This window comes from Ptychodera flava, chromosome 7 (genome assembly GCF_041260155.1).
Source record: "Ptychodera flava strain L36383 chromosome 7, AS_Pfla_20210202, whole genome shotgun sequence".
Taxonomy (NCBI): Eukaryota; Metazoa; Hemichordata; class Enteropneusta; family Ptychoderidae; genus Ptychodera; species Ptychodera flava.
In genome coordinates this window covers 35769538-35797297 of record NC_091934.1, presented here as the reverse complement: position 1 = coordinate 35797297, position 27760 = coordinate 35769538, and the positions used below count along the sequence as shown (strand labels likewise).

The 27760-nt window shown below is 35.6% G+C and overlaps 1 protein-coding gene across 4 annotated transcripts in view; it reads right to left on the bottom strand.

Moving 5' to 3' along the window:
- The window catches only part of LOC139137421 (uncharacterized), a 63749-nt gene that overhangs the window by 24479 nt on the left and 11510 nt on the right, over positions 1-27760 (bottom strand). For 3 of the 4 annotated variants that reach the window (XM_070705513.1, XM_070705512.1, XM_070705514.1), the window contains 3 exons: positions 11572-11826; positions 2671-2871; positions 667-819 (listed from right to left, as the gene is read on the bottom strand). In XM_070705513.1, the coding sequence (XP_070561614.1) occupies positions 667-819; positions 2671-2871; positions 11572-11802 (585 nt within the window). In that variant the 5' untranslated portion in view covers positions 11803-11826. Of the gene's footprint in view, positions 1-666; positions 820-2670; positions 2872-3763; positions 3888-11571; positions 11827-27760 lie in introns of those variants that run through there. The other variant, XM_070705516.1, reaches the window with a different exon arrangement.

The window sequence follows — 27760 nt, the reverse complement described above, 5'->3', positions numbered from 1 at the left end:
TAAAATAAACACTTGTAGATACAATTAAATCTTTCCAATGAAAACATTAAAGAGCCAATATATGTAGAATTTGATGATTTTTTCACTACTGTTGTTTTAAAGGGGTTGGTGGGATGTAAAAAAAATATGGTTGAGACGCTCATTGTTCAAGATGCCATCGACCAAACTACATAGGGAAAGCTCCAGAAAATCTAGCTTTTGGAGTTTGTTTCGATAATAAAAGTCACAAAAAACCGATTGTTGTTGGCATTGTAAGTACATCAATGCTCGATTACAGGGCTTAGTTTTGCAATCTCATATACTTTATACCTATCTTTTCATTGATTTTGTTTGAAAAGTTAGAGAAGTAAAAAAATCGCTTGAATCAAAAAGTTATTGCATTGTTGCTTTTTTGAGTTTCAATATTATTCCATTCATAGGCACTGGATCATTATCTATATCTTAATTTGAAAAGTTACTTTTAGACTAGACAACATAGACATGACCTTAGCTTCTGATGATTTACTCTGTCTACTTTAACCTGTCCACCCCCCTGATTCCCTGTGAACAGGTCCACAATCACCATTGATAACATTGAATTTGGGCCAAACCATAATGGTAAAAGGGTGAATGAGTGTCGTGTCCGGAACAAAAAACCAACTCAACCGACTAAAGTTGAAAACTTACCATCATAAATGGCGATGTGAGGACCACTCCATACAGTCGGATAAGATGCGGATGATCCAACAAGTGCATGGCATTCACCTCTTTGACAAAATCCTCGAACATCCCCGGCTGGCAGAGTGTCTCACTTTTCAAACATTTCAGAGCCACTGGGATCTAGTTACAAAAATTCATCAACAAGATCACACCATCATGTTACTCATCCATACCAGACAACAGATACTGACATACTGGGTGGCTGGACACATGATATCAACTTATAATGGCCTTGCCCTTTTATTTTAGGGTCAAGTGGATATCTTTGGGCGAGAGAAGGTTGGTATGCCGGCAGCGAATATTTCATTCATAATTTCTGATGCATGTTTGGAATTAGTTAAACACCATTTGTCTTACATATGACATAGTTTTAATGCTACGAGGTGAAAATATATGTCAGTAGGTTATCAGACCATAAATTACGAGCTATAGGGGGTTTCATGACACTGTGGTGGTTGGGAAAATCAAATGAGTTGAAGATTACATACACTGGTGGTTTAATAAACCCTTTGAGTGCCAAAGTCAATTTTTGTCGCCTTTATAAAATGTAGCCCACTCAAATTTTTCCAGATTTTTGCCAAAATTTTAATGAGAAACTGTAGTCAATGAAATGTGAAACCCTTTTGGTCCAAAATTATCCAAAAAATTACTGAAAAATTCCTAAAAACTGATAAAATGTTGCACTAAAATTTTGGTGGGAGGTACTGCACTCAAAGGGTTAATAAATGGGAAATCAAATGGGTTTGAGGAGCTACTCAGTAATGTTAAACGGAAAACTTTGCAAAACCGACAAACCTGTATACCATTGCCTACTACTGCCACTCCATCAAGAACATTTTCCGATGTTAATGACACCATGATAGAGTCTATTTAATTTTAGTACAGAATCAGTCACATCTTTTCACAGAATTGTTCATTTCTTTGTTGTAATTCTCTTTTCAAGTACAGTTATTCAAAAGTACAAAAAAATATCACATGAGAGATACTGTATGCTATCAGGTCAAACCTGTAAAACTGACCACATATACGTCTATCAGTTATATAAGCAGCAATTCCACTCAGAAAATTTGAGTGTTTCTGTGTTTTAATGGGTTTCCTAACATTCAAGCCTGTCAAATACCTTACAAGTGATATATAAAGTGTGTACAACTACATGATTTGGGACAAATTATGATAACTGAAAATAACTGACTTTACCAGATAGGCAACAGATCAATGAAAACAAATTGCTAACAATTTATAATTAGCAAAATGCTAAATCTATCTTTAAAAAAAAAAAACCCTCTGCTTGCTTGAAAATCAGATGAAAATTTTGTGAGTTTTCAGAATATGGTATCTACTTTTTCCAAAATACCCCCCAAAAATCCACCGCCTGGCCCTAACTTTCAAGATTCCCTCAATTCATGCACTGATTGATCCCTTGAAAGCCATACCAGAATAATGGGTGGCCTACTCATCACATATAATTTTTGTTGCCATTGATAAAGCTTTGATTTGTTTCCTATAGTGACATGATTTTCAAAAGAACTTCCGAACAAACTCATCAGTATGAAAGCATGGTAGATTACAAACCCTTTACAATTTCCATCCCACACAGTTACTGTTACCAGACCATGCTTGAATCAATTTCTAAGAAAGAATGGCTCATTACAGAATGGCACTGAGGTCTACTTGTCACACTACTCAATTTTATCTTTTCCATCTGAATCTTTACATGTCGAAAATCTTTCACTGAGGACAACTAAATAATTTTGGTTATTTCATAGCTTGTTAAAATATTTCACGTGGGCATTAACATAATGTGAAATACATAAAAGATTTTAGTTCTCAATGTCAAGGATTCATCTTAAGTTCTATGCACACAATTTATTATAAACCCTGACCTAAGCGATAAAATACACATAAATGGCGGAAATTTTTTCTGGGTGAAATGATATTTTGGTTGAAACTTGAAGGTCAAAGTTCACGCACCTTTCCTCCATTGGGTGTTTTCCAATCACCTCTCCTGACTACACCAAACGATCCATCTCCCAGTTTCTCATAGAGCGACAGTTCACTCTCGCTGATCAGACAGGTCAGTGCCTGTGACTGCATCTGTCCCACTTGTTTTCTCATTGACAGGTTTCTCCTCTGGATAACGATGTTTTCCTCCTTCTTGCCTCCGGTGAAAACCTAGGGGAATTAACGCAGAGAAAAAAAACGGTGCTGAACGGACACGATTGCATCTTACTGTAGGGTGGTCCTTTCCTGCTGCTATTGAATCAAGTGATGCCGTGGTTATGTCCTATCCGATTACAGCCACAAATAGAAATTTTAGAGATGTGGACTTGGGTATTCCGTGTCGCCAGCCAGGATGGTATGCTGTAATATTTTTTATCAATTATAAAATATCACAACATGACCCGGCATTCATGCCTGTTAAAGTATTTCCTGACAAGGAAGGCCGAGCACAGAAATGGAAGAGGCCCGTCACTGCCTGATAATGAGAACTGCAGAACACACAGAACACAGCCATGGTAGTGGCCCATCCGTTGATGGAAAAAAAAAAACTTGGCTGCATGTGTTGACTGAAAGACTATCGCGCCCTATTTATGTGATGTTATAAACGTCAAATTTGCAACAACAGAACAGAGCTGACAAGAACACTGCCGATGTCTCTAAATGAAACATAAGTACGGATGATATAAACATAAGTACGGATGATATCACCTTAGCAACACTTCATTATCCTTTTCCAGAAGATTCTTTTAATTAAAGACAACTACAGACCCCAGTACAGACCTAATTAAATACAGGTGACAGAGTGTTTTGAATCTTTGAAAAGCACTGGACCCGGGTTAAATTGTATGACATTGAAAGAGAAGACGGTCTGTGCCCACACAGGAATTAATACCAAAACCTTTCTTTAAGAAGAGTTTTTTTGAAGGCATGCGTACTATAAGGACATAACCTAGTTAACTTCAAGCGAGATTCAAAATGCGTTAAAATATCATGAATTTATAAAACCATTTTTGTAGACACCTGAGTCAAATCTCTCAGCGTAAACAATGATAAAACACCTCACCTCTAGTAGGACAGGGTGACTGAGAACTGGTGAGCAGGCCAGACAAGGGCAAACATCACTCGCCAGGTTTGAGACAAGTACAAGCACATCGGCTGTTCACTGCTATACAAGCTCGGTCAGAAAATGCCGGCCAAGGAGCACACTGCCCCATAAATCACAGCTAACTACATAAACTTGTGATTAAATCTAATGCATGGTTCTTTAACAGCTCAACCAATAAAAATCAAGGTCAGACACATGTCATATGTGTGGGCGATTTGAACAAAAAATTTTCTTACAAATAGAAACGAAACAACTTCCCCGACAAAAGGAGACTGGTGAGTCCACGCAGATTTGACTGATGACAGGAATTCCATTTGCACATTAATACGAAACGACTTGAGTTTCATAGACATCCAATGATGGTAACACTGATACATACATTGACATGAAAACAACATTCCATGTCTTTGAACTGTATGGATGTCCTCATATCAGAACTCACTGTAGCACACATGCAATCTCAAATCTAAAGTTGATATTTTTGAGTTAAAAATTAAACTCAAATCGAAATTTCAGAAGACAAAGTGCCTTCTAAAGACAAAAATTATCGGAGTCATTTCTTGACTAAGGGGAGTTTTCTGAAACTTAAAATATTACTGACAACTCTACCGGTAAACACTCTACTCGTTATCAAGCTGGATGATTTGCAGCACTTTCTTGGCCCACCGAGGTCAAGGGTCACATGTAAATCAGACACGTGTCATATTCTGGGCTCAGCCTCCAGGGGAAGTTCAAAGGTTACTCCAACAACTCAAGTACTCTTCACAAGGTTTGCAGAGATAACGCTGCCTAGGATGTTTGTCCGTGCCATTAGAGTGATTTGTCACAGTGTAAGTCAAGCCTAAAGGGGTTCATTATCATGGAACCGTGATGAACATCCGCACTTTGGAATGCAAACACAATCTGATACACTTTTTTTTCTGTCTTCTTCTCTGGCTCATTGTGGGGCATTTTTAGTTCACTCTAGGTTGAATGACCTTATCCTGCATTTCAAAAAGTTTGTGAATGAGACACATACGATGTTTTTGATTCTGTTCCAATGCAATAAACAATATTTATTTCACAATATTAGCAATATACTTTAGAGAGCTTTTGCAAACTATTTTTTAATGTCCTATCAATGGTATAAACAACAATTATTTGGCTTTTGTTGGGGCTGAAAATGATGTAAAACCAGATTAAAAATTATTGAAAATACAGAAGGAGTGATAAAAAGGTTATTGCAGTAGTGAAAATGGTACGTTGGGGAAATGCCTTTCTTGTTCTCCTAAAATTTATGAGTGAAAATAACTGACATATGTGCGACAATTTACTGTTTAGGTTCCGGCGTTGTTTCAAGCTACAGTTCAGTTGAACCAGGTGTAATCATTATAAATGGCTTCGCATCAAAACAAAATGAGGGTTCACTTGGCACAAACTGATCAACATGTTGCTGAAGGTATTTTTTCTCATTTGTGTTGAATATCCACAGCTCGTACCGTAGAGGTTAATTGTTTCAGTGAATAAAATTCATCATTTGCTTCAATTTTTATGGTGAAGCAAAATAAAGATTAATTCTACGAAAACACAGAAAGCGTCTATGAATAAATAATCCCAAAATTCTACCAATATGGCCATAGTTACTCGGTTGCTAGGGCAATCTCTGAGGATTTATTTTGATTGGTCACATCATCATCATCATCATCATCATCATCATCATCAACACCATCACTCAAGAATGAGCAGTGTCAGGTCAAAGTTACTACAAGTTTTCCCATTCCAAAGTCAGGTCAAAGTTACTACAAGTTTTCCCATTCCAAAGACAATCCAGATTGTGTCCATGTACATCCAACACTAGCCAACGATGTTTACAAATATCGGTTTCCCTGCAAGCACTGCGTTGAAAGCTCATTCATCAAGTTGCATGTATCAGCATAGAAAATCACGACTCTGAAGACTTCCCTTCAAGAATATATATCTTCTGACTTGATGTATGGCAAAACCATCATTCATTGTAAACACAAGACAAAATATCACACCATTGGTGTTTCTTTTCACTTTTTGACAAGTGTTGCTTATGCTTACGCTTTAAACCATATACACAGGCAGGTACATGTAAGGAAGTGCATACACACAGATACCTACATAGATACATTGTTAGACACATACATACACACATGCATAAGGGTACATACATACATACACACATACATACATACATACATACATACATACATACATACATACATACATACATACATACATACATACATACATACATACATACATACAGACATACGTACATACATACAGACATACGTACATACGTACATACATACATACATACATACAGACACATACATACATACATACGTACAAACAAACAGACATACAATCATACATACATACATACATACATACACACACACACACACACACTGTATTTACAATACATTCACATATATGTACATGTATACATAATACAAATTGTTGCAAATTTGGTTACATGTAAAGTATTCATATTTAAACAATATACATTGTTAATCATGCAAAGAAAATTCATCTTGTCTTTATAAAAATTTATCTCATCTTAATTAAGTTCAATTCCATGATTTTGAACGTTATATATTTTATCCTTTGACACTAAATTTACTTTGATGAGATGATGTTTGTCTTGATCATCAAAATGTTAAAAATCTTCAGAAAAAATTACAATTATGTTGAACATGTCTTTGGAGGCAATCTTTCAACACACAAGTCGGTGACATTGGGGCAGACAATTCAAATGTTTCCTGTCATTTCAATATCAGCCTTAATGCCTTGAATCCATTTAACATGATAGACAACTTGTGAAGTGTCTCTGTGCAAAATGTCCAACATGTAATTAGTCTGCAAAACTTCCTAATGAAATTCTAGTATCTGCCATATGAAGTGTGACAGTCTATTTCATTTTATATATGCACGATGAAAAACATTAATTTAGAGCTGGACTAATGGGAAAAAATCACAAGCTAGTATTTCGGGCCGGTGATGAATTGAACTGCATTTCAAATCCATCTTAATTATAAAATAATGGCAAAACAACATGTCAAAACACGCATCACAGAAATGTCTAATAACTGTGTATTGTATGTCAGTATATTTCACTGTTGTCTGAATCTAGCCGGTTACATTGTGGTTTTGAGAACCCAAAGAATTACATGGCCAGATCCTAGACAAGTCTGATGGATGCATTAGGCAATGCACTAGCTTGTAAAAGAATTAATGTCAACATGATGAATGGGAAAGTTATTCTTCCTTGATTGTGTTTATGGAGATTTTGGGGAGGAACCGTCTTCCTTTGTACAAATATAACCCCTATTTATACACCACACACCCCCACATCCCCCCTTATATATTGTACTAACCGTTGGCACAATTCCAGTCTCATACATGTAAGGTAGTATGCACCTCTAAAATAAAAACTTTTGCTCTAAATTTTCTCGATGAAACTTTCAACCAGTCTCTTACTAAATCAAGAAAAAAAATCGGTCGGAGAGCAAAGTTTGGTACTGGAGAAACAATTACCTAACATTTACCAATATTTGAAATTCAAAATGGCTGCCATCCCTGTATTAACTCTATGGTAGAATAAAATGTATGATTTTTGGCAAACTAAGATGGTGACAATTTTTCTTAATCAAACAGCTTTAAAATGAACCCCCACAAGGAGTAGATTAGAGAAGAATTGTAAAAGTTTGGGAGTCCGAATCTCTGTCCCCGAGGTGCATTCTACCTTAAACAGGAAGTGAGCATCAATGCATGGATATAAAAGTTGGGTGCAGAGATGGCTGTACATGTTGGTGTACAAAACACTTCCCACACTAGCATGGTTTGCACCGTTCAGTCAATGCCACACTACACCTCTATAAAATAACTCATCTGTGGCACAAACGTTTTCAGATGCCATGGACGTATGTTTTTGTACTCATGCCTATACCACTAGAATGTCTCTCACTTCACTGTAAACAGTGTCAAAAGTTCAGAACATCCCGTTACATTCTGTGGCAGCCCCTGCCGACATTTAAATGAATTTTTCCCCTTGTCTGTAGGGTCTTCTTACATGGAAAACTATCTGTTCAGATCAAATGGCACTGTTTGAAGCGCTAAGCATAGAGAAGCAGGATACTGTGTGACCTCTTGTAATATTTTGCCGCTGATACGTACAGTGTATAGCGGAGATATATGTCTATGCACCTCATGTTTACATAGACACATCGACATATCTACAAATATATATAAACTGTAATACAATCACTACTATATTAAATTTGAGGTTGATAAATTCATTTAAATGTTTGACAACGTTTATATTTTTATACATGCATGCCTGCCAGATACATATAGAAAATCCAAACTTTGGTCTAATTCATTCACGTAAGTTATACGTCACCGTACATACACATAATACATATGAATATTCAATAATGCATATATCCATGTATGTATACGCATAAACTTATACATATTTAAATATACACCTTTATAGATACATGCATACATACATATGAATACACATACATACATGCATACATACATACATATACAAATATACACCGGTACATACACACATGCACGCAGTGTCACATGAACATATGTACACACACGAAATCATGCATGCACACACACACATACATATATTGGTACCTGTATACATGCATGAATGCATACATACTTATACACAAAACTGGTACACATAAACCAGACCATAAATAAATACAATAACATGTACATGTGTAAGTTTGTATAAATATATACAAATATATATCTATATTGATAAACAGATACACAAATTCTACGACAAATACCTAACATACTATTACAACAGAACATACGTACACTCTCTCACAGTGCAAAGAAGTATTTTTTTGATGTACACCCACACACATCAAAGCTCATTGAGGCTACTGTCACCAGCTGAAACAGCTTAGCACATTGTTCCTGTCTACCCATCCCAAGCACAAATTTGGTTGGTGCAAATCCTATTACTACCGGGATGCTTGCATTTATTTTCTTCAAAGTCTTGCCAAATGGGAAACCAGCATGAGCCAAATCCAAATTAAAAGTATCTTGTTTAAAGTTTCGAAAAGGGCACAGCCAAAAAGTGAAATAGGAAACTTGATGCGGGTTCACATCAAGATTTCATGGACTGTAATTGCCTTGAGTGCAGTGTATTTATATGACACATCAATCGGGTTTATTAAAATCTTGTAAAATTGTCACAAATAGGCAGTAATATAATTCCTTACACAGAAAAACTGGTCCTGTGACTAACCACTGAATATTATATGGAAACATTACTCAGTTTTAATATTGTTTCTTAAATATATTTAGATTATGATAAAGATTTTACCCAAGAAGGAGTCAACATTTCAGGTATTATTAATGAATAAATAAACATAAAATTGTCTCCATGTCGTGTGACCCAACATTTGGATACTTTGTACTGTTAAAAGAAAGAGCAAATATAGATAAGTTTGACCTCTAGTGTTGGAAAATTTGACAAAGTTCACACCAAAAAAAGTTTTTGTGAAATGTTCGTAATCATGACAAAATGAAAGGTTATAGCGGATTAATTTCTTCAACAAACCGACCCAGGTCATGCGCGACACGGTAATGACAACCGTTAATGAAACATGCGGTAAAATCGTCAGCTACTCATGATATTTGTGGTCATACTACAGGAAAAGGCCAAGATTTACTGGCGGCTGTCATTTTGAAACCTCTCTATGCATGTCATGGGTGTGGGATAATTTATAGCACCTTATTGCATTACATGCTTACATGCATTCTAACACCCACCAACTGACAATCTTTGAATAATGACAGTGAAATTCGATTCCGGCAGTCACTCGTAAGATTAATTTGAGCAGTTTTGAGGAAACGAGTGCATTAAAGCTAAGAATACTCGGAGTTCTGATATTCTCTAATTTTGTAATTATGGGAATATTGAAATTTAATGTTTCTGTGGCACTAAGTCAGTTTCAGGACAGCAAACCAATTTTAGTTGTCGCGAGAAGTCACAATTTTTTTTGTAAAATGTGATAAAAGCGATTAAAGTTGTAAAAGGGTCATTGATTGTTTTCAGTTTGTTGTCAACTAAACTTGGATGTTTAGTTCTTGAGAATTCTTCTCCACATTTTAGGAGATGAAATTAATGAACTTCACTGTAACCGTCATGGTTTCATATATCTCTACTGATTCCCAGGACACTTTGGCATAGTATTGGTCTCTGTCAAATGTCATATAGAAGCATGCAGCTTTTTTGTTTGTGACATCACAAAAATGTGTATTACATCACAAAACTGTGTATTACATCACAAAACTGTGTATTACATCACAGAACCATGTACTATATCAGAGCAGAGTGCTCTGAACAGAACAAGGGTAATTTTTACATCGTACAGGCATATGTTATATTCAAGGGGTATATACAATGTACACAAAAGGGCATATTGATAAGCTATTGCGAGTGTTTTCAAAAATTCCAACCATTAGCACATGTGTAATATACAAGAATATCATACCATACAGCAGGATAATACATGTACCTGTACATCACTATGGTGTTTCATACATCTTAGAGATGCGTTTCATACATCATAGAGGTGTGTTTCATACATCATAGGGGTGTGTTTCATACATCACAGAGGTGTTTGTAATACATCATAAGGTGTGTGTAATACATTATGGACGCGCCCATAATACGGTACATCACGGTGGTATGTTACACCACAGTCCCTCCAACCACTGAAAAAACTTTGATGCAGCATATCACAAAATTGCGCATATATATATATATATATATATATATATATATATATATATATATATATATATATATATATATATATATATATATATATATATATATATATATAATATATATATATATATATATATATATATATATACACGTATGTATATATACTCATACATGTGTATATATATAATATTATATATATATATGTATACACTCATACATGTGTACATATATCCATCTATACAGACACACATATATACAGATATATAGATGGATATATACACATATACATACATGTACATACTGACATAGTATACTACTACATATGGTTGTGCATGCATGTTCCAACATACACATTGTTGTTTACATGCAGAATAGCCATAAGACACATTTACAAGGACCGAAACACTGACAATGATTGAAAAGATGGAACAGTGTTTGTACAAACCTGACTACACAACGATGCTAGCAGACTCAGTGAAGTACGTCCAACTGTTAAGATTTGCACTCAGTAAAAAACACCTCATATCCTGAGCTGTAGACACTGTTATCTGGCTAAATGACACTATGATAGTCTAGAAGCAGGGCCCACCAACGGAAAAAAACCACACACACATACAGTGTATGACACCCACATGCACAACCATCGTCAGAAAGTGTGTCAAGGGAGCTCAAATTCTCGCTGCTAACATTTCCGCAGCGGCAGAGACATCTGTCAAATTTTGTTGATGAGTTGAAGAGGCCGGTTAGGGCAAAACCACCATGTTACCACAAACAGAATCCCATAATGTAGTTCAATATTTCCCACTTTCCTTCAGTGTTTGCAGATTTCAAAACTGAATTCCTTGGTTATCAGCTTTGTTGATAAATTCTCAGGGCCAACCACAGGAACACAAAACATATAAACATACAGTCCAGCCATCAATTTTTTTTTCACTTTTTAGGAGACCGTAAAAACGCATCCTTTCCTAGATAATAAACTCACTTTTCCGATCCAAGATTTCCTGCGTGCGGCTTTCTTCTTCTTGATAGCTTCAAACAATCTTCTCTGTCCAGGCCTGCTCATACCAATCTTCTCCAAATCTTCTCCCTGAACATAGTCAAAATGGGAGAGCCGGGTCACTTGGAGGTCGTCACGGATTCGGCTGAAAAACTTCTCAAGCTGGACCTCTTCCAAGAGCTCTTCCAGCCAATCCAGGGAGTCTTCCTCACTCATTGTGCGATTGGTTGATGTTTACAACTGTAAAAAGATACACAGACAGATAAGAGAGACAATCTCATTGGGTCACACTCGGCAGTACGGGGGATAATTTAAGGCGTGTGACTGTCGCCCAAATGCAGTAATGCCTGCAATACTCTTGAGGGTATCCAATTTCCAGACTCTTTTATCAGTGTTGGAATTCTTACATAAACTTTAAAGCCTCATTACCAAGATGTTGGCAGTCATTTCAACATGAACCTCAGCAGAATTTTTTGTTTCTTCATGGGACAAAAGAGCTTTGAGAACGGTTCAGATTCAGATTCAGAATCATATTGATGACAAACAGTCCTTATATTTGGAATCAAATGAATAAATCTGTATGATATTCTCATTTGATAATAACTGCAAAATACATCCGCTTTGATCGATAACAAAATTCACTTTCATTGCAGAGAATGCAAATCTCAAAAAAGGCAGATCCAAAAGAAATGTTTGATGATTAAAATGAAAATAGTCAAATCAGATACAAGTTTGATGTCTTCTTGTTGGTGCATTGTGATTCATGATATTATTTTGCGAAATTGTAAAATCAATTTAAATTTTCAACTTCTGAAGAGCTTCACCTGATGCCTACATTTCACTTACGAAATGCTTTATCTATTTCCATCTTTCTGTCCTTGTAATGTTCAATCTTTTTCCGTTTAACAATCTTTGTTAAGGTAGATCATGCCTCGGGGACAGATATTCAGACTCTCAAACGTTTACAATTCTTTTCTGATCTACCACTTGTGGGGGTTCATTTTAAAGCTCTTGATGTAAGAAAGCTTTTCACCAGCTTAGTTTTTCGAAAATCGAAAATTTTATTTTTTCGCCATAGAATTAAAACAGGGATCAAAGATCAGTATATGTTACTACCTTACAGCTATTCCATAAGTCACACAGCAGTAACCTTGCTATACAAGTGCATAATACACACGGTACAAAATTTTTGTCATTGAGAGATGAAATTCTAAACGTGAACTAAACAAGTTTTTGGCACCAAACTGATTTGTATAAAAATACATTTATGGTATACGTGACACAGGCTATGTAGAACAGACAGGTTATACTACTAACAGTACCATGGGTACACTACACTGCTTGAGTGCATGAGTCACTGTATTCTCTGGTGGTCTTTTGGTCCAATGAACAAAAGAACGGAGGATGTATGGCCATCGTGTTTGCTACGATTACAGCAGATATTTTGAAAATTGAAGACAATATTTTTTTCACATATACTATAGTATCTTTCAGTCGGGCATATTTTGTTCCCTATGATCCAGAAGCAGAGAATACGTCGCCTAGATTAGAAAATTCAGCATTCCAATGGTCCAATGGACAGTTGATACCAATGGAGATGCATGATAAAACTCTATACTAGAAGACATGTATAAACTGAGCTGGAGGACCTTGAAATTCGCCTTGACACTGGTTCTCAGTGAAACTTACACTTGGACCTCTCCACAAGGTTATATGCTACGCTCTAACCAAAACCAACGGCATAGCTGGTTCTATTTACAACAGCAGTTCTTGGACCACCAGAAACTGAATAGGTCTGCCTACCCCTGATATTTTATCATTTGAGAACAACAGTTATGAGCTCTAAATTTTCTTTTCAGTTTTCTCCAAAAAAAACTCTTTTAAAAGCTGAGATATCACAAATAGAGTAAATTTACTAAACAATTCATATTTTTTGAAAAACTTTCCTTCGACATGACATGTGCTACAGAACACTATACCAAGTGTGCATTTCTACTGTGTTTCTTCACATCGTCCACTTTGAAACCAATCCCGTGCAAACCCGAATTAAAAACAAGAGAACAAAATAGTGTAAATTTTGGTAAGTATTTATATTGATTTTATTCCACAAATATACTTATACCTCTCTCAAAAGCATGTGCAAGTACAAACTAATAGCCTATAGAGTGTAATTGGTTGATAAATGAATTCTATTTGAAATTCAGTTGTCAAAATAGTATTGCATATTATGCTTACTGGCTGTGTTGACGTCTTGACACTGCGTATTTTGATACCATTTCGGGAATACGTCAAGAAAGTGTATTTCACAAACAAAACAGAAATGCTGGAGTCGCATCAAACGTTACAGCTAACACAGCTTTACCCTTAATAGGTCAAAGTTCATATATCATGATCAGGTCAAGTTGGTTCACATCAACGTAGCATACATGTCCCATACATTGAATTTTAGTGAAGACTTCAAAATTTGAAGGCCCCTGAAAAGAGAGTCACTCTGTATATGAATTTTACTGACTGTATTACAAATACCATACCACGGCAAGTGAAAATATGTATACCAGTAGATTTGGTTCAAAACCACTTTTTTACTGATTTGGCAGATGGTAAAGTGATATTGCCTGGGAGCATTAGGGTTGAAAAGGAAACATGAAAATGTATCAAAGCCCATACACATCCAATGATGTGTCAAAGCCCATACACAATCAACGTTGTATCAAAACCAATACACAGCCAACCTGCTGGAATATTTATTTATGGAAGTCTCCATCATTGCACCATTAAGCATCACTTAAACAAGCAAATTCATGTCAAAACACGTACGGGCAGAACCAGCTTCACAACTCATCACAGTAATTTCATTTTTTAATTAAATTTGCATATTAGGCTAGCCAGCAGAGGCGCCATGGAGATACAGTCGTGGCTTAAATGACCTCGAGCGATGGTAATCCCGGGGAATTCACATCTGTCTTGTATCGTTACGATAATTTATGAGAAAAGAAATAAAGAGTTGACGCGTGTAGTAACATTTGAAGGAGTATGGTATGTAATTATAAGTCTGCAGGTCATTAGGACAAAATACATGTTACAGTTGAAAATTTCATTCCCTACAGAACATATACTGCATTTGTCATAGACATCAATAGTGCACTACGAGCAAAACTCCTCGGCCAATACATGTCCTAGTTCAAAATAAACACTTTGCAGTGAATTTACGATAAAATTTGCAATGTTTTTGCATTCAACAGAGTAATGAATATATTGGTGAAGATAGAAAACATTGTGAAAAATTTGGAGACACTCTTTTTCACATATGTTGTCCAGATTTTTAAGAGTGAAGTTTCAGAGACGAGCAACAAGATGGCAATGCTACGATGGAGGAGTCTAAACTTTACACAGCAAATAATATTTGCCGGAATGTCACTATTTTTTGTGTTTTTTATAAAGATGAATTCACACCAAACCAGTTTGAAGTACAGCACGGCAAACGTAAAAGACAACAAGTCATACGATTTACTGACAGAATATTTCAAAACTATGGGGTCGTTCTGCAGATGTTTTCCCTGCAGTATGTATCCACCTGGAATACCAACATGTTTGAGTGAAACGTTGACAAGACTTGGCGTTATAAGAAGATGGAGGTCAAAGGTCATGGGGTAGGGTACATCACCTGACACTTGTCCCAAAGGCTTTACCATACACTACTCTGTTAATACTTTTGAAATTCTCTCTCTGATAAAATCAATCGAAAAACAAACATAACACACCAAATACCTTGTTTACAATATTAATCATTTAATTTGTCCTTGAAAACTGTCAAATATCACATAAATTTCAACATAAAAAAAAAATTTTCTGAAATTTCAGTTTCAAGAAAAAACTTTTTTGTGATTGAAATGGAGAGTATAAACATGTGCGTGTACAGTGTATTTAGTTACGTCTGTACATGATTGCGACACAAAAATTGATTGCCTTGCCTGGTCCACAGTGATGTACTACACAACAATGAACACTGACATCACCTCAGCATCTCCAGCACAGTTTTTTTGATCTCCATTATGGTTTTTGACACACTTTACAGACACTTCCTTTCATTCATCAGCCAATCCGCTCTTCAGCGTTTTCCGTTGCTAGCACTGTTACATATGGATCATTCCAGAGTACACGGTACAGAGGAAATTGGACAGAGAGGAACTCCATCTCATTGCGCAGTCACCTAAAAACTCATTGATTTTCCAACTGTCTGATGATGCTATTCAAACCTTCACGTCGCCACCATTATGTAAGATCTGAATTATTTTCCACAAGTTAATTAACATTTGTGGCTACTGAGAATTGCTAAATGTCTGACCACGTTCAGGAAATGCGGATAAGTTCCACAGGAAACAAGTCGTTTTTCACAGACAGAAAACGACATCAAATTAATTTGCAGGCAGTACCCACACAGTAATAGCATGCATCAATGAGTTGGAATAACAAAATTAGGCTGATGAGGGAGTCAAAACTGAAAATTTAAAATCCTGGCCTTGAACAAGATTAGCAAGTAGCTGCCTTCATGACCCCTACACTGCAAGTAAATCACAAACCTGGCAAGTGAAATTTTACTGTTATCTGCCCAATGGACATTGAAAATAATTTCTGATTTTTGCTTGGCTGAGATCAGAGGTGAAGTATACAGAGTACGCAAGTCAGAGCAGGTGCTGGTTTCCGTCTGTGCTGGTAATTCAGCCTGCATGTACATTGTGCCATGAAGTATGTACTAAATGCTGTGCGGTGGCACTCACAAGTTACCTGCCTGAAAGTCTGGTTGTCATTTTTCATATATTTCCTACACTAAATACAGTTCAACCTGTGTACAGTGGTCACACAAGGGACCAAGAATATGTGAACACTGTGAAGAAGTCGCCTTTCAATATATGGTGGATGCAGTATTACTTTCAGTGTAGGTGGTGCTCTGAGTGGTGAATTTAGGAAAAGTAACAGAGATAATACAATTCAATATCATACATCTCTTGAATGTCATGCGAAATGCACTTAATTTCTGAAACAATTGTGATGCAGATGTAAAATTGGTCAGTATATTAGCAATTTTGAGCTGTCACTTATAGTTAGATATGCTGATCATTATCTACTAAATTAGGAGCAATAATTTGTGGCAAATGTCCACATACATGTAAGAGAGGTGGCTTTTCTGTACAGGGCCTTTAACATGTAAAATGTCATAAGACTGTCACAGTTTGACAACAATAAAGAGGTGACAGCTCTGTGAGGTCACCACTGTGATAGATTTGATTGTACAAATATTGTTGACAACTTTGATCTTTTTGTATTTTTGTTCTCAGAGTGATTTCAAACTTTCTGAGAGAAAAAAAAGCCATTTTTTCGCTTTTCTACCTTTCGTCTCCTTGCAGGCCTTGTAAAACCAACCAACAACGATAGTTTTTTTTCTGAGATGTACATTCCAAAAGTTTATTGATTTTCAACTAGTTGAAAAATTCATATCAACAGTAACTTTAACCTTTTAATCTCTGTTTTTCTGTTTATGGATTCACTTTGTTCGCCCATAACATTAAAATTATCGGTATGAACCAAAGTCTACTGGAGACAGCATTACGTCATCAATTTTGTAGTGAATTCTTTTCTACGGTACTATATCTGTTACTCCTGTACAGTTTTGTTTATAAGTTTCACGATCATAAACAATATTTGCCATTTCTATTTTATAGTAAAATGGCAGTTTCCTATTTAACCCTTTGAGTGCTGTAATTTTTCCCTCTAAAATTTTAGTGCAACATTTTACTAATTTTTATGAATTTTTCTGTAATTTTTTTGATAATTTTGGACCAAACAGGCATCACATTTCATTGGTTACAATTTCTTATCAAAATTTTGGCAAAATTCTGAAAAAATTTGACTGGGGTACATTTTATGAAGGTGACAAAAATTGACTTTGGCGCTCAAAGGGTTAAGGTAGTATGGCACCTCAAAAGCGAAAGACTTAAGCTTTGCCCAAACTTTTGTTGATGAAACTTTCAACCATTCTCTCACCAAATCAAGAATAAAGATCGGGGGTCACCGTGCAAAATATGGTTCTAGAGAGACAAATTACCTAAGATTTCCAGATATTCAATATTCAAAATGGGTATCATCCCTGTTAACTCTATGGGGAAAAATTAAATTTTTGATTTAAAAAAAAACTAAGACGGTAAAACTTTCCTTACACTAAGAGCTTTAAATGAGTGCTGACAAAGTGATAGATTAGAAGAGCATTGATAAAATTTGAAAGGCAGAATATCTGTCCCCAAGGCGCTTTCTATTTTTAAAAGGTAAAGGTAATGACAAGAATGGAAAAGGGCATATCAGCAGTGAGTAAATGCAGGTCACAATGTGCATTTTTTCTCGAGGTTCTATGATTTAAGTTTGTGCCTGCTCTAAAACCTAACATGTGTTTCACCATCAACTAGTAGTGTTAGGTTGACAGAGCCTGAAACACATGGCTAGGTTAGGAATGCAATTGTGAAATTGTTTGTACAGCACAGTCAGGTGTCTTGCGGTCAATGGTGTGGGGGTGTCGTTGTACCCTGTAGAGTAACCCGGTGGGTGTAAAACCACTTCAATGCTTTGTTTTCTTTTCAGTAGGTGACACCATCACAGCACTTATTGTACATATGGCACAATGTATACTGCGTGGTTGGACACTTGTTTGAATAACTACTTATCCGTGTCAGATGCTGGGAAAACTTGGTAAAATTTATTCTGAAATAATTTGTCTACAGACAGAGATACAAAATATGATTCTGCTCACTACGTTTGTATTTAACTTTATTTACCTTTTTGTTCTTAAAAATAATTTTTTTACAGTCTTAAAATACCAAGACATGCGTTCCCATTTTCTTGCTCTACTCAGTGGCAACATACGCCTACACGTGTGTTTCTCCCCAGATTTACAGCTTTAGGAACAAATAGACTCTTGACAGATTTTGTACCTTGGCTGGGATCCAAGATGTTCTCGCTGTAGAGTTGACACACATGGCATACAGACAGGCTAGATTTTGAAAACAACAGAAAAGACGGATTTAAAATACTCTTAAACACTGGCCGCTTATTCAATAATGATGTATGTGTTGTTTACATTTCTCAAATCGGACCGCTTAAAATGTCGTAAAAATTTGACAAATCGTGAAATTCAAACAGTTGCGATAGGCCATTCCTATTATATACCAATCTATATTTACAAGCTACTGTAAAATCCTTATCAATTCGACCAGAAAAAATAATTATGATTTTAAATAATCAAAATTATTAGGAAATCAACAAGCCAAAATAATTTTAGTATTTAATTATTTGAGATTTGTACTTTTTCAACAGTTCATAAGTGATATTCATACCATCTTGAATGATTGAAACATATAAAGGCAACTTTCCCGAAGTCCCAACTTACACATATTCTGTGCTGTACCCTGTATTGTTCAGTGTATTTTATCGAAAATAAAATGTTTAAAATAGTTTGTCATGATTGGTTGGAGATTAGAGATTGAGAAAGTCCCAATTTCCATCTGTGGTTGAATTGATAGGTATAAAACAAAATTACATTTTGAAAAAAAAAATAAGGTGGTCGAATTAAAAGAGCGGTCAAATTGAAAGGGTTTTTACGGTAGTTTAAATCCACGGATACACAACTTGGCAGTCTTCAACAGACCCAGACAATGCATAATGACTTGCTTCTCCTTCTCTAAAAAAGGCTTTTTGTGAGATAAGAGGTATTTGCCTTTTGCTACCCAGCAAACTGTGCCCTGTACTGCTGTACCGGAAACTCTTAAATCTTCCAGTGTTGTTGTGAGGGGAGGCCCTGTACAGAGATTCAGTGATTGATTCTGAGAAACATGTCAACTCCCACACAGTTGGTTTAAAATACACCTACAGACACATGATAACTAATGATGTTATTTAAATATAAATACAAATCACTACATCTTGCTCCCTAGGAGGTCCCCCATAGTTTGTAACCATGACAACACCTGTACAGTCTCCTCAACGAAACAAGTATCACTGGTTTTAGCTAAAGAAATTACCGTCCATGAATTCAAACAAGCTACAAACTACAAGTAAACTTACTATTGTTGATGTGTACAATATAAAAAAGCAAAACATTTGAATAGAGACTTTTGTCTAAAATACTTGTTCTTGACAGATGGGCTAGGTTGTTCCAGTATATCACTTTGACAGCTGCCGAAGTAGCAATTTCCTACAACAAACTTGCTAAATAGTTCTGACCGGCAGATGTCAAAATTGGTGTACTGTCATTTCTTTTTGCTGTTTTCCAGCTAGACCACATTCAAGAGCAAAATTTCAATTTTTCAATTGCATGAGTCAGTGAATTTTAATGAAATGGCATTATGCATTCCCCTGTCGTCTGTCAAGACATTACCGGAAAGTAAATATGTACTTCACCACTAGATGGCGCTGTTGTCAACCCGATAATGTGGTAGTCTTGCTTGTAGGTAATGGTTTTCCTGTTTTTCCTTTGTAATGTATATATGTAGTTGATACTACTATTATGATAATAGATAAATGAAATAGAATTGTAGATAGCAATATTTTAATAATTGCACTTTTTGTTTGTCTGTTGATGCAATTTCATCAAATTGTACATGTCTGATTGTTTAATTAATTGCTTTCTCTAACAAAAGTACCATCAGAACGGAAACGGATGTCGTGTAAATTTAGAATGATGCTGGTAGAGCTTGCATCCAGTGATATGAACTGTACATGTCAGTGCTGTGTGGTTAATTTTGTTAGCTTTACTGGCAGGCCAGTGTCTGTGCTTTGTTGCCGTGGTAGTGGTATGGTGAGATTACACAACAAGTGTATACAGTCACCATCCGATGCAGGTACTTCAAGGCCAGAGATGTCACAAATACATGTCATCAAAGATAAAAAATCTGTCCATCTTAAAGCATTGATGGTTACAAAACTAATTCATACCACGAAGGGACTATCACCGTTTATCCCTCATATGATAGCCAACATATAGGAGCTGAGATTCTCAAAACATCAGCCGCATGTTACATCTTGTATGAGACTGATCTATAGAACCATGCTATATAATGCTACCATTTACTTCATTGGGTGAATCAATTCCTAATCAGACATGCATAATGCATATCTACCGTCTGGTTTCAGCAGCTAATCTTTTGAGATATATTAATTTGAGAGAAAAATTGAAAATTACAACCGGTATTATTCAAGCTTTACATATGATCAGGTCCTTGGTGAATATTATTGATGAATTTTTGTTTACTTTGTCATTCTACTTAGAGTGCGGCTTTGTGGTGTCACTAAAAATTATTTTTCCATGACCACAAGTAGCATAGCCCTCAAATTTATTTCTAAAAATCATAGACAAAATATTTTAAAATTTCACCAAAACAGCTAGGACCATGTTTTATGTACTTAGAGACAAGAACATCACAACATATTGCTTTACTTTTAGTAACGTCAATTTGATGAAGTATTTTCCATATGCAGCACACATGGCCACCCACACATAATGCCACTCTGCACCCCCCCCCCCCCCCCCCTTCCTCCTTCCTATACCTCCCATGATAAAACAGTAAGACTACAGCCTCTTAGACAATCAGCCAGTGGAAAATATCCTGGTTGTATACACCCACCACATGGCTAAACAATGGTCGTTTAATATCTAGGTGAATTTTATAAAAATTCCAACAGTCGATAATTGAATCTGATGTTGTATCCACTTCCTTTATGATTTCCTATATACACAAGACAGAAACCACACAATTTGACAACAATGGCTTTACTGGTTGTGGTTAGACAGACAGAGCTGGCCATGATGTTTCATGAAAAAGATCTGAGACCATGTGCAGCAGAGGAGCTAGGGTTTCCTGCTGGTCTGTATCAAAAGACCATTGTTGGGCCATGTGGTGGGTGTATTTTCCCTGGCTGATTGTCTGAAAGGCTGGATTCTTACTATTTTATCAAATGTACCTCCGGGTGAAAAAAGTATTAACAAAGATCATGGTTTGCGATAATATGAAGAGAGACAGATATGTACGCATGTGGAAACTTTAAGCAATTTCTGTGGCCATGCTATTAAGGTAGTATGCGCCTCGAAAGTGAAAGATTAAAACTTTTGCTCAAACTTTCCCCAAAGAATCTTTCAACCATTCTCGCCATTATCGCTTAGAATATACACACCAAATTTTAATTGATACTGATAAATTGATAGCAATTTTAGGTTTTCAAGAAAATTGAGCAAAAAATGAGAGAAAATTCTAAAACATTACATTTGCAAATTGCATCTTATTTTAAAAAAGAAGGACATCCGTAAGAAATAGTATCAAAGAAAAAATATTTGGACTAAAATGAGAAATTAGCGAAAAAATTTGCATGCACAAATTTTATCATTATTTGTAATAATCTAAGTTTGGCTGCCTCCGTGACATGTAAACCAAATGTGAAAGTTTTCTGCACACCAATTGCACAGAAGAATTGCAAAGTTGACAAATGCTGATGGACAACAGATACAGACAGACAATCACCCTAAATGTAATCTGATCATCACAGAGTCACTGACAAGGGGCCTAAAATACATTAGATACACAATAACCATACAACACAGAGGATACCTAATGTTCAATTTCCTAAATAATTATATTCATTTATGCAAAGTGTATTAATGAGCATTGTTTGAATATGTAAATTACCTTAGAATGAGTCATTATCAATGCAGGACATTCACTAGCCTAAAATTGAGCATTATATAACAAAGAAATAGCATTTTCTGGTTACATAAGGGGTGGGGGGTTAGGTAGAGGGTTAGTATTATCTAGACCAGGACACAGATTACATCCACTTCAGGTTAAGTTCAAATAAAGTCAAGAGTATAGCCCTTTGCTAAACAGTTCACTTCTTGACATTTTGATCAAATCTCCAATTACAGTTTCCAAGTTCTTTTAGGTCAACATATAAACCATGTCTGGATTCTAGACTTGCCTGAGCCATGCTAGTGACCTGGATACAAAAGCATCAATTCAGACAGTATTCGTGTCTGGGAGATGTACAATAGACTGGGGGAAGGAAGTCTACTTTAATACTACCGTCTGGGTTGTCATATCTTACATGGAATGAGTATACAATGTTGTCTGTGATGGATGACATGTAAACTTGGTGGCAACTCATTCAATGCTCCATATGAACAGATAATTTTTCCTTTTGAAAACAAAACGGAATTCCTATACTCACAATATGACATTTGCATGGGTAAGGCATGCCAAAAAGGGGATTTTTTACCTTTTTACTTACATAATCTAAACATCTTTATTGTCAACTGTGTCTTTAATGAGTCTTTAATGAGTTTGTGATATGGAACCATGAAACCAAGGTTTGATTTAATCTCTGAAATAATCACAGCTGTAAACTGGAAAAGTTCAGTTAATTTTACACTCCTGTGATTCGGTGAACATTGGCAAATTGGAGTGACTGTTTGTAAGACGCCCCTGAGAAGATTAACTTGACTCATAGTTATCATATTTCAATGGGAAATCACAGCTCTTCTGTGGCAATTAATATTCAAACAATTTCATTTCTGGACATATTTCAGTCCAGTATCTATACAGTTTATTTGATGCCCTGTAAAGAACTGGCAAATCAATATTGTATTTGCATATTTTGGTGAATGGTGTTCACATGTAAATTGTTTTCTATAATGCCCAGTGTTTATAAGTGAATTTCCACCACAACTCAAACTTCATGGTTTGGAATTGAATAAAGAAACTAACAAGAGTAATATGACAGGGGGTATTTCATTTTAATATGATAAAGCCAAGCATCACTTCTTGGGCAGACACAATATTTTATCTAGAGCACCTTGTGCTACTTTTGCCTTTAATTTTATTCATCCAGACAATAAAAGTCTGCACAAGAGTTTTGAATATCCCTGACAAAGGTATGGGACAGTTTGCTAATGTAGTGAGATCATGCCAATGGGATCTTGCATAACTTGCATGATGGTAGGTAGGGGTGTGTGCTGTCATACCATATTTGGTACAGAAATCTCAGCAATGATGCTTTATAAAGGCTCTGCTTTCAAAAGAAACCACTTCAGATTGCCAATGGCCCTTGGCTGATGGGAAAAATCTAATTTTGACCATATGGTGACATCATTATAGCACTCGCCTATCATCATGATCATCAGTGCAGACACAGTTTGGGGACTGTGGTGCGGATTAAAGGGACCGCAGATATATGTACGACCCAGAGAGATTGGTTATTATACCAATTAAAGTGGCATCGTAGCACACCACGCATTTCTGACGGTTGAGAGAGTAGACAACAGATTTGATTGTTCTATGGGCTTCAAATGGAAACAGATTTCTCGATGAAGACATGAAAAACCGGAACTGATGAGGAAGTTGGGAAAGGAACCCTGGAGGGTCCTTGAGGAAGCAAGATGAAAATCAACCAATTTCCTGTTGATAAGACCCTGGGATTTGTGATAGGGTACATGCATACACAATCACAAAGGGCTCATTAAGAAAGTTTGATTTTGTTTATGAAACTTTTGTAAACGAACATGTGCCCTTTCATAGTGTCGCTGTGACCTTTGACCTTTTGGTATATAAGGCTTCCTTACCATACCAATGTGTTACCATGCACCATTACTACAGTACTTTATAACTTAATTTTCTGAACGGTTAAGTGGCCCAAAAGGGATTGTTATCAATAGTGATTACAGACCTGTTTACCAGGAATTAGGAGTGAACAGGTTAAAATATATTATGCAGGACGTTATATGTTTTTCAATAAAGCTGAGTGACCCGATACCAACAGATTTAAACCTGAGAGGAATGGGATCATCTAGCTAATGGCTAAATTGCTGCTGTATGTTCAGTTGTATAGCAGTAGTGTTGTGTATGGCTATCTACTTGATATTCCATGCATCTGGAAAAGAGATGGTATATGCATCGGATATTCATCAGCCAATTCTAAACTCTTTCTACGTCTGTTTTACAAGACTGACCCTCAGTTGGCTTTTCTCGGCAGCAGTTCCTGGCTGGCCAAATGAGGGCCATCGCATTCACCCACCATCCCCACCCCTGATCTACCTAACAGCCTACCACAGATGCGACAGTCTGCTGAAGTTTATGTCTTTCATTTATTTGTTTGATATATATATCCCCATGGACTTGAAGCAAGTCCGCTGTTAGACAGAAATTCCAATATTGTGATTGAAAAGCACTGAGTCATTCATTTGAATACCAATGAAGTCCAATGGTGACAGGAATTATTTGTGTACATACCGCCAATCCATGCAACGCTATGTGATAACATCGTCAAATCAGTTACAAGTTATTTACACTTTGTTGATTTCAAAATTCATTTTATATAAACAGTGACATCAAATACTAAAACTCTAACAAAATTACAAAAATATTTTAAGTAGAGTCATGAAACCCTGTAATATATTATTCTGTATTTGAGCAGTCTTGCTTTTTCCAGATATCCAATAAATATTGCAATTCCAAACATTTAAAAGAGAATAAACCAACATTTTCAGGTCCCATATGCCTGTAGCTTTTTTGTAGGGTTGACTGTTTCTTTATATGTGTGTAAATTTTATAACCAATAACAGAATACCTTCCAACAAGCTGGAGTCAGCCCAAAACCTGTGGTGATAAGAATGTGGAAAGACTAAGTAACATTGGATTTCAAGCAAAGATTTCTCACTCTTCATTCACAGATGACTTTGGGAAATGTGAGACCGTGGAGGAAAATGTCAGCAAACAAACAAATGTACAAACAATGGTGGAGGACTTTCTGTCATTCAAAAGAAGAACTAAACTGGTTTTTTAACTTTTAAATTATTTTTTTCATTTATCATATATAGTCAACAATCTCACTGTAGTGTTCCACTTCTGCGTGTGTGTGTGTGTGTGTGTGTACGAGTATTGGCTGACAAAAAGTTGAGACTCTAGCTCTTAAAGCTGTACATTTTAGTTCACATTAAACCAGTACAGATTAAGGCAAGTTTCCTCTCATCGAAATTGCTTCACAATGAATGAGCCATCATCACATGGTTGGAAATGTATAACTTATTATGAAGGAAAGGCTTTACAAGTCTATAGTGTATAAAGACAACTTTGACAGGCGTACGTGTACTTTGACCAATATGGGTTAACACAGAGTCCATCCGACTTTGTAATAATTGGTTAACCTTGAGATATTTCCTCTCTTTCAAATGAACATTACTATTCTTTAGTACATACATGCACATTTGAACTATACAAAGACTTGAACTAGTAAATATAAATGTCAACATATTGCCTGCATCTCCCATTGGTTTTACAGAAATAATCTTTTACGTAAAACAAAAACTTGCAACAAATGTGGCTTTTTAGAGGACATAATGTACAATGGTTTGTTTGCACGTTGATTTTGATAAAAGTCTGTATGTCATATTGGATTTATGAATTGTTGTATCTAGTTGTAGTACTCTTATATAACATGGTGGATCGATCTTTCAAGACATCGGACATGGAATTACATTAAGGTTGAATGTGCCTTGGGGACAGATTTTCTGACTAACAAACTTTTACAATTTTTATCTCATCTCCTTGTGGGGGCTCATTTTAAAGCTCTTGGAGTAAGAAAATTTTTACCATCATAGGGTTTTCAAAAAATGAAATTTTTATTTTTCCCCCAAGAGTTAAAACAGGGATGGCAGCTGTTTTGTATTTCAAATATCGGTACATGTTAGGTAATTTGTTTCTCTAGTACCAAACTATGAACAGTGTTATTCTCAATTTGGTGAGAAAATGGTTGAAAGTTTCAATGAGGATTTTGAGCAAAAGTTTAAATCTTTCACTTTTGAGGCGCCTGCTACCTTATTAGGTAACAGATAATGCATCGTTGTTCTAAAATAATATCAACATTAATTCATTACTATTTGCACACACATCTTTTGATAATTCAGATGTTTTTATAAGCTTAAACCTAGTCACTCCAAAAACAAATGAATACTGTATATTTGTATTTTCAAATATATATTCCAAAGCATTTACTGATATTATTTGTTCACAACAAAGTTTGAGCGTACCGGAATGCGATTAACATTCCAGATGTGATCTGTTTCACCAAAATTTTATAAAAGAAGACATTCTGAATTTCAGAAGGTACTGAGTGTATGTGTATATATATATACCGGTACATATATATATATATATATATATAATATATACATACATGTATGTATATATATACACATGTATTATATATATATATATATATATATATATATATATATATATATATATATATATATATATATATATATATATATATATATATATATATATATATACCGGTATATATTCGTTTGTAGGATATTACACACGTACCAATCTTCTGGTTCAAATAGTTTATTACATCAGCACAACGTTTCGTCCTAAAAGTAGGACTTCCTCAGGTGCTACAGATCAAAAAGTTTCAACACGGAGTAAGTTACAGTGATACTTTTCGTACAAAAGTTACATATCGGAGAAAATACTGAGTGACAGTATGGTGAAAATACAGGAGTTGTTTCTTACCTATTTGAATGGCTCAGATGTTGAATGGCAATTGGGAGAATGTTTGAATGTGTATTTATAGTGTGGCTGGGAGGCGCTAGCACTAGCGCCCTCCCAGCCACACTATAAATACACATTATAAATACACATTCAAACATTCAAACATTCTCCCAATTGCCATTCAACATCTGAGCCATTCAAATAGGTAAGAAACAACTCCTGTATTTTCACCATACTGTCACTCAGTATTTTCTCCGATATGTAACTTTTGTACGAAAAGTATCACTGTAACTTACTCCGTGTTGAAACTTTTTGATCTGTAGCACCTGAGGAAGTCCTACTTTTAGGACGAAACGTTGTGCAGATATAATAAACTATTTGAACCAGCAGATTGGTACGTGTGTAATATCCTACAAACGAATTTATCATAACCACGCCACCGACAACACTGGGGACAACCTGAAAAACCACAGTCGAACATATATATATATATATATATATATATATATATATATATATATATATATATATATATATATATATATATATATATATATATATATATATATATATATATATAATATATATAT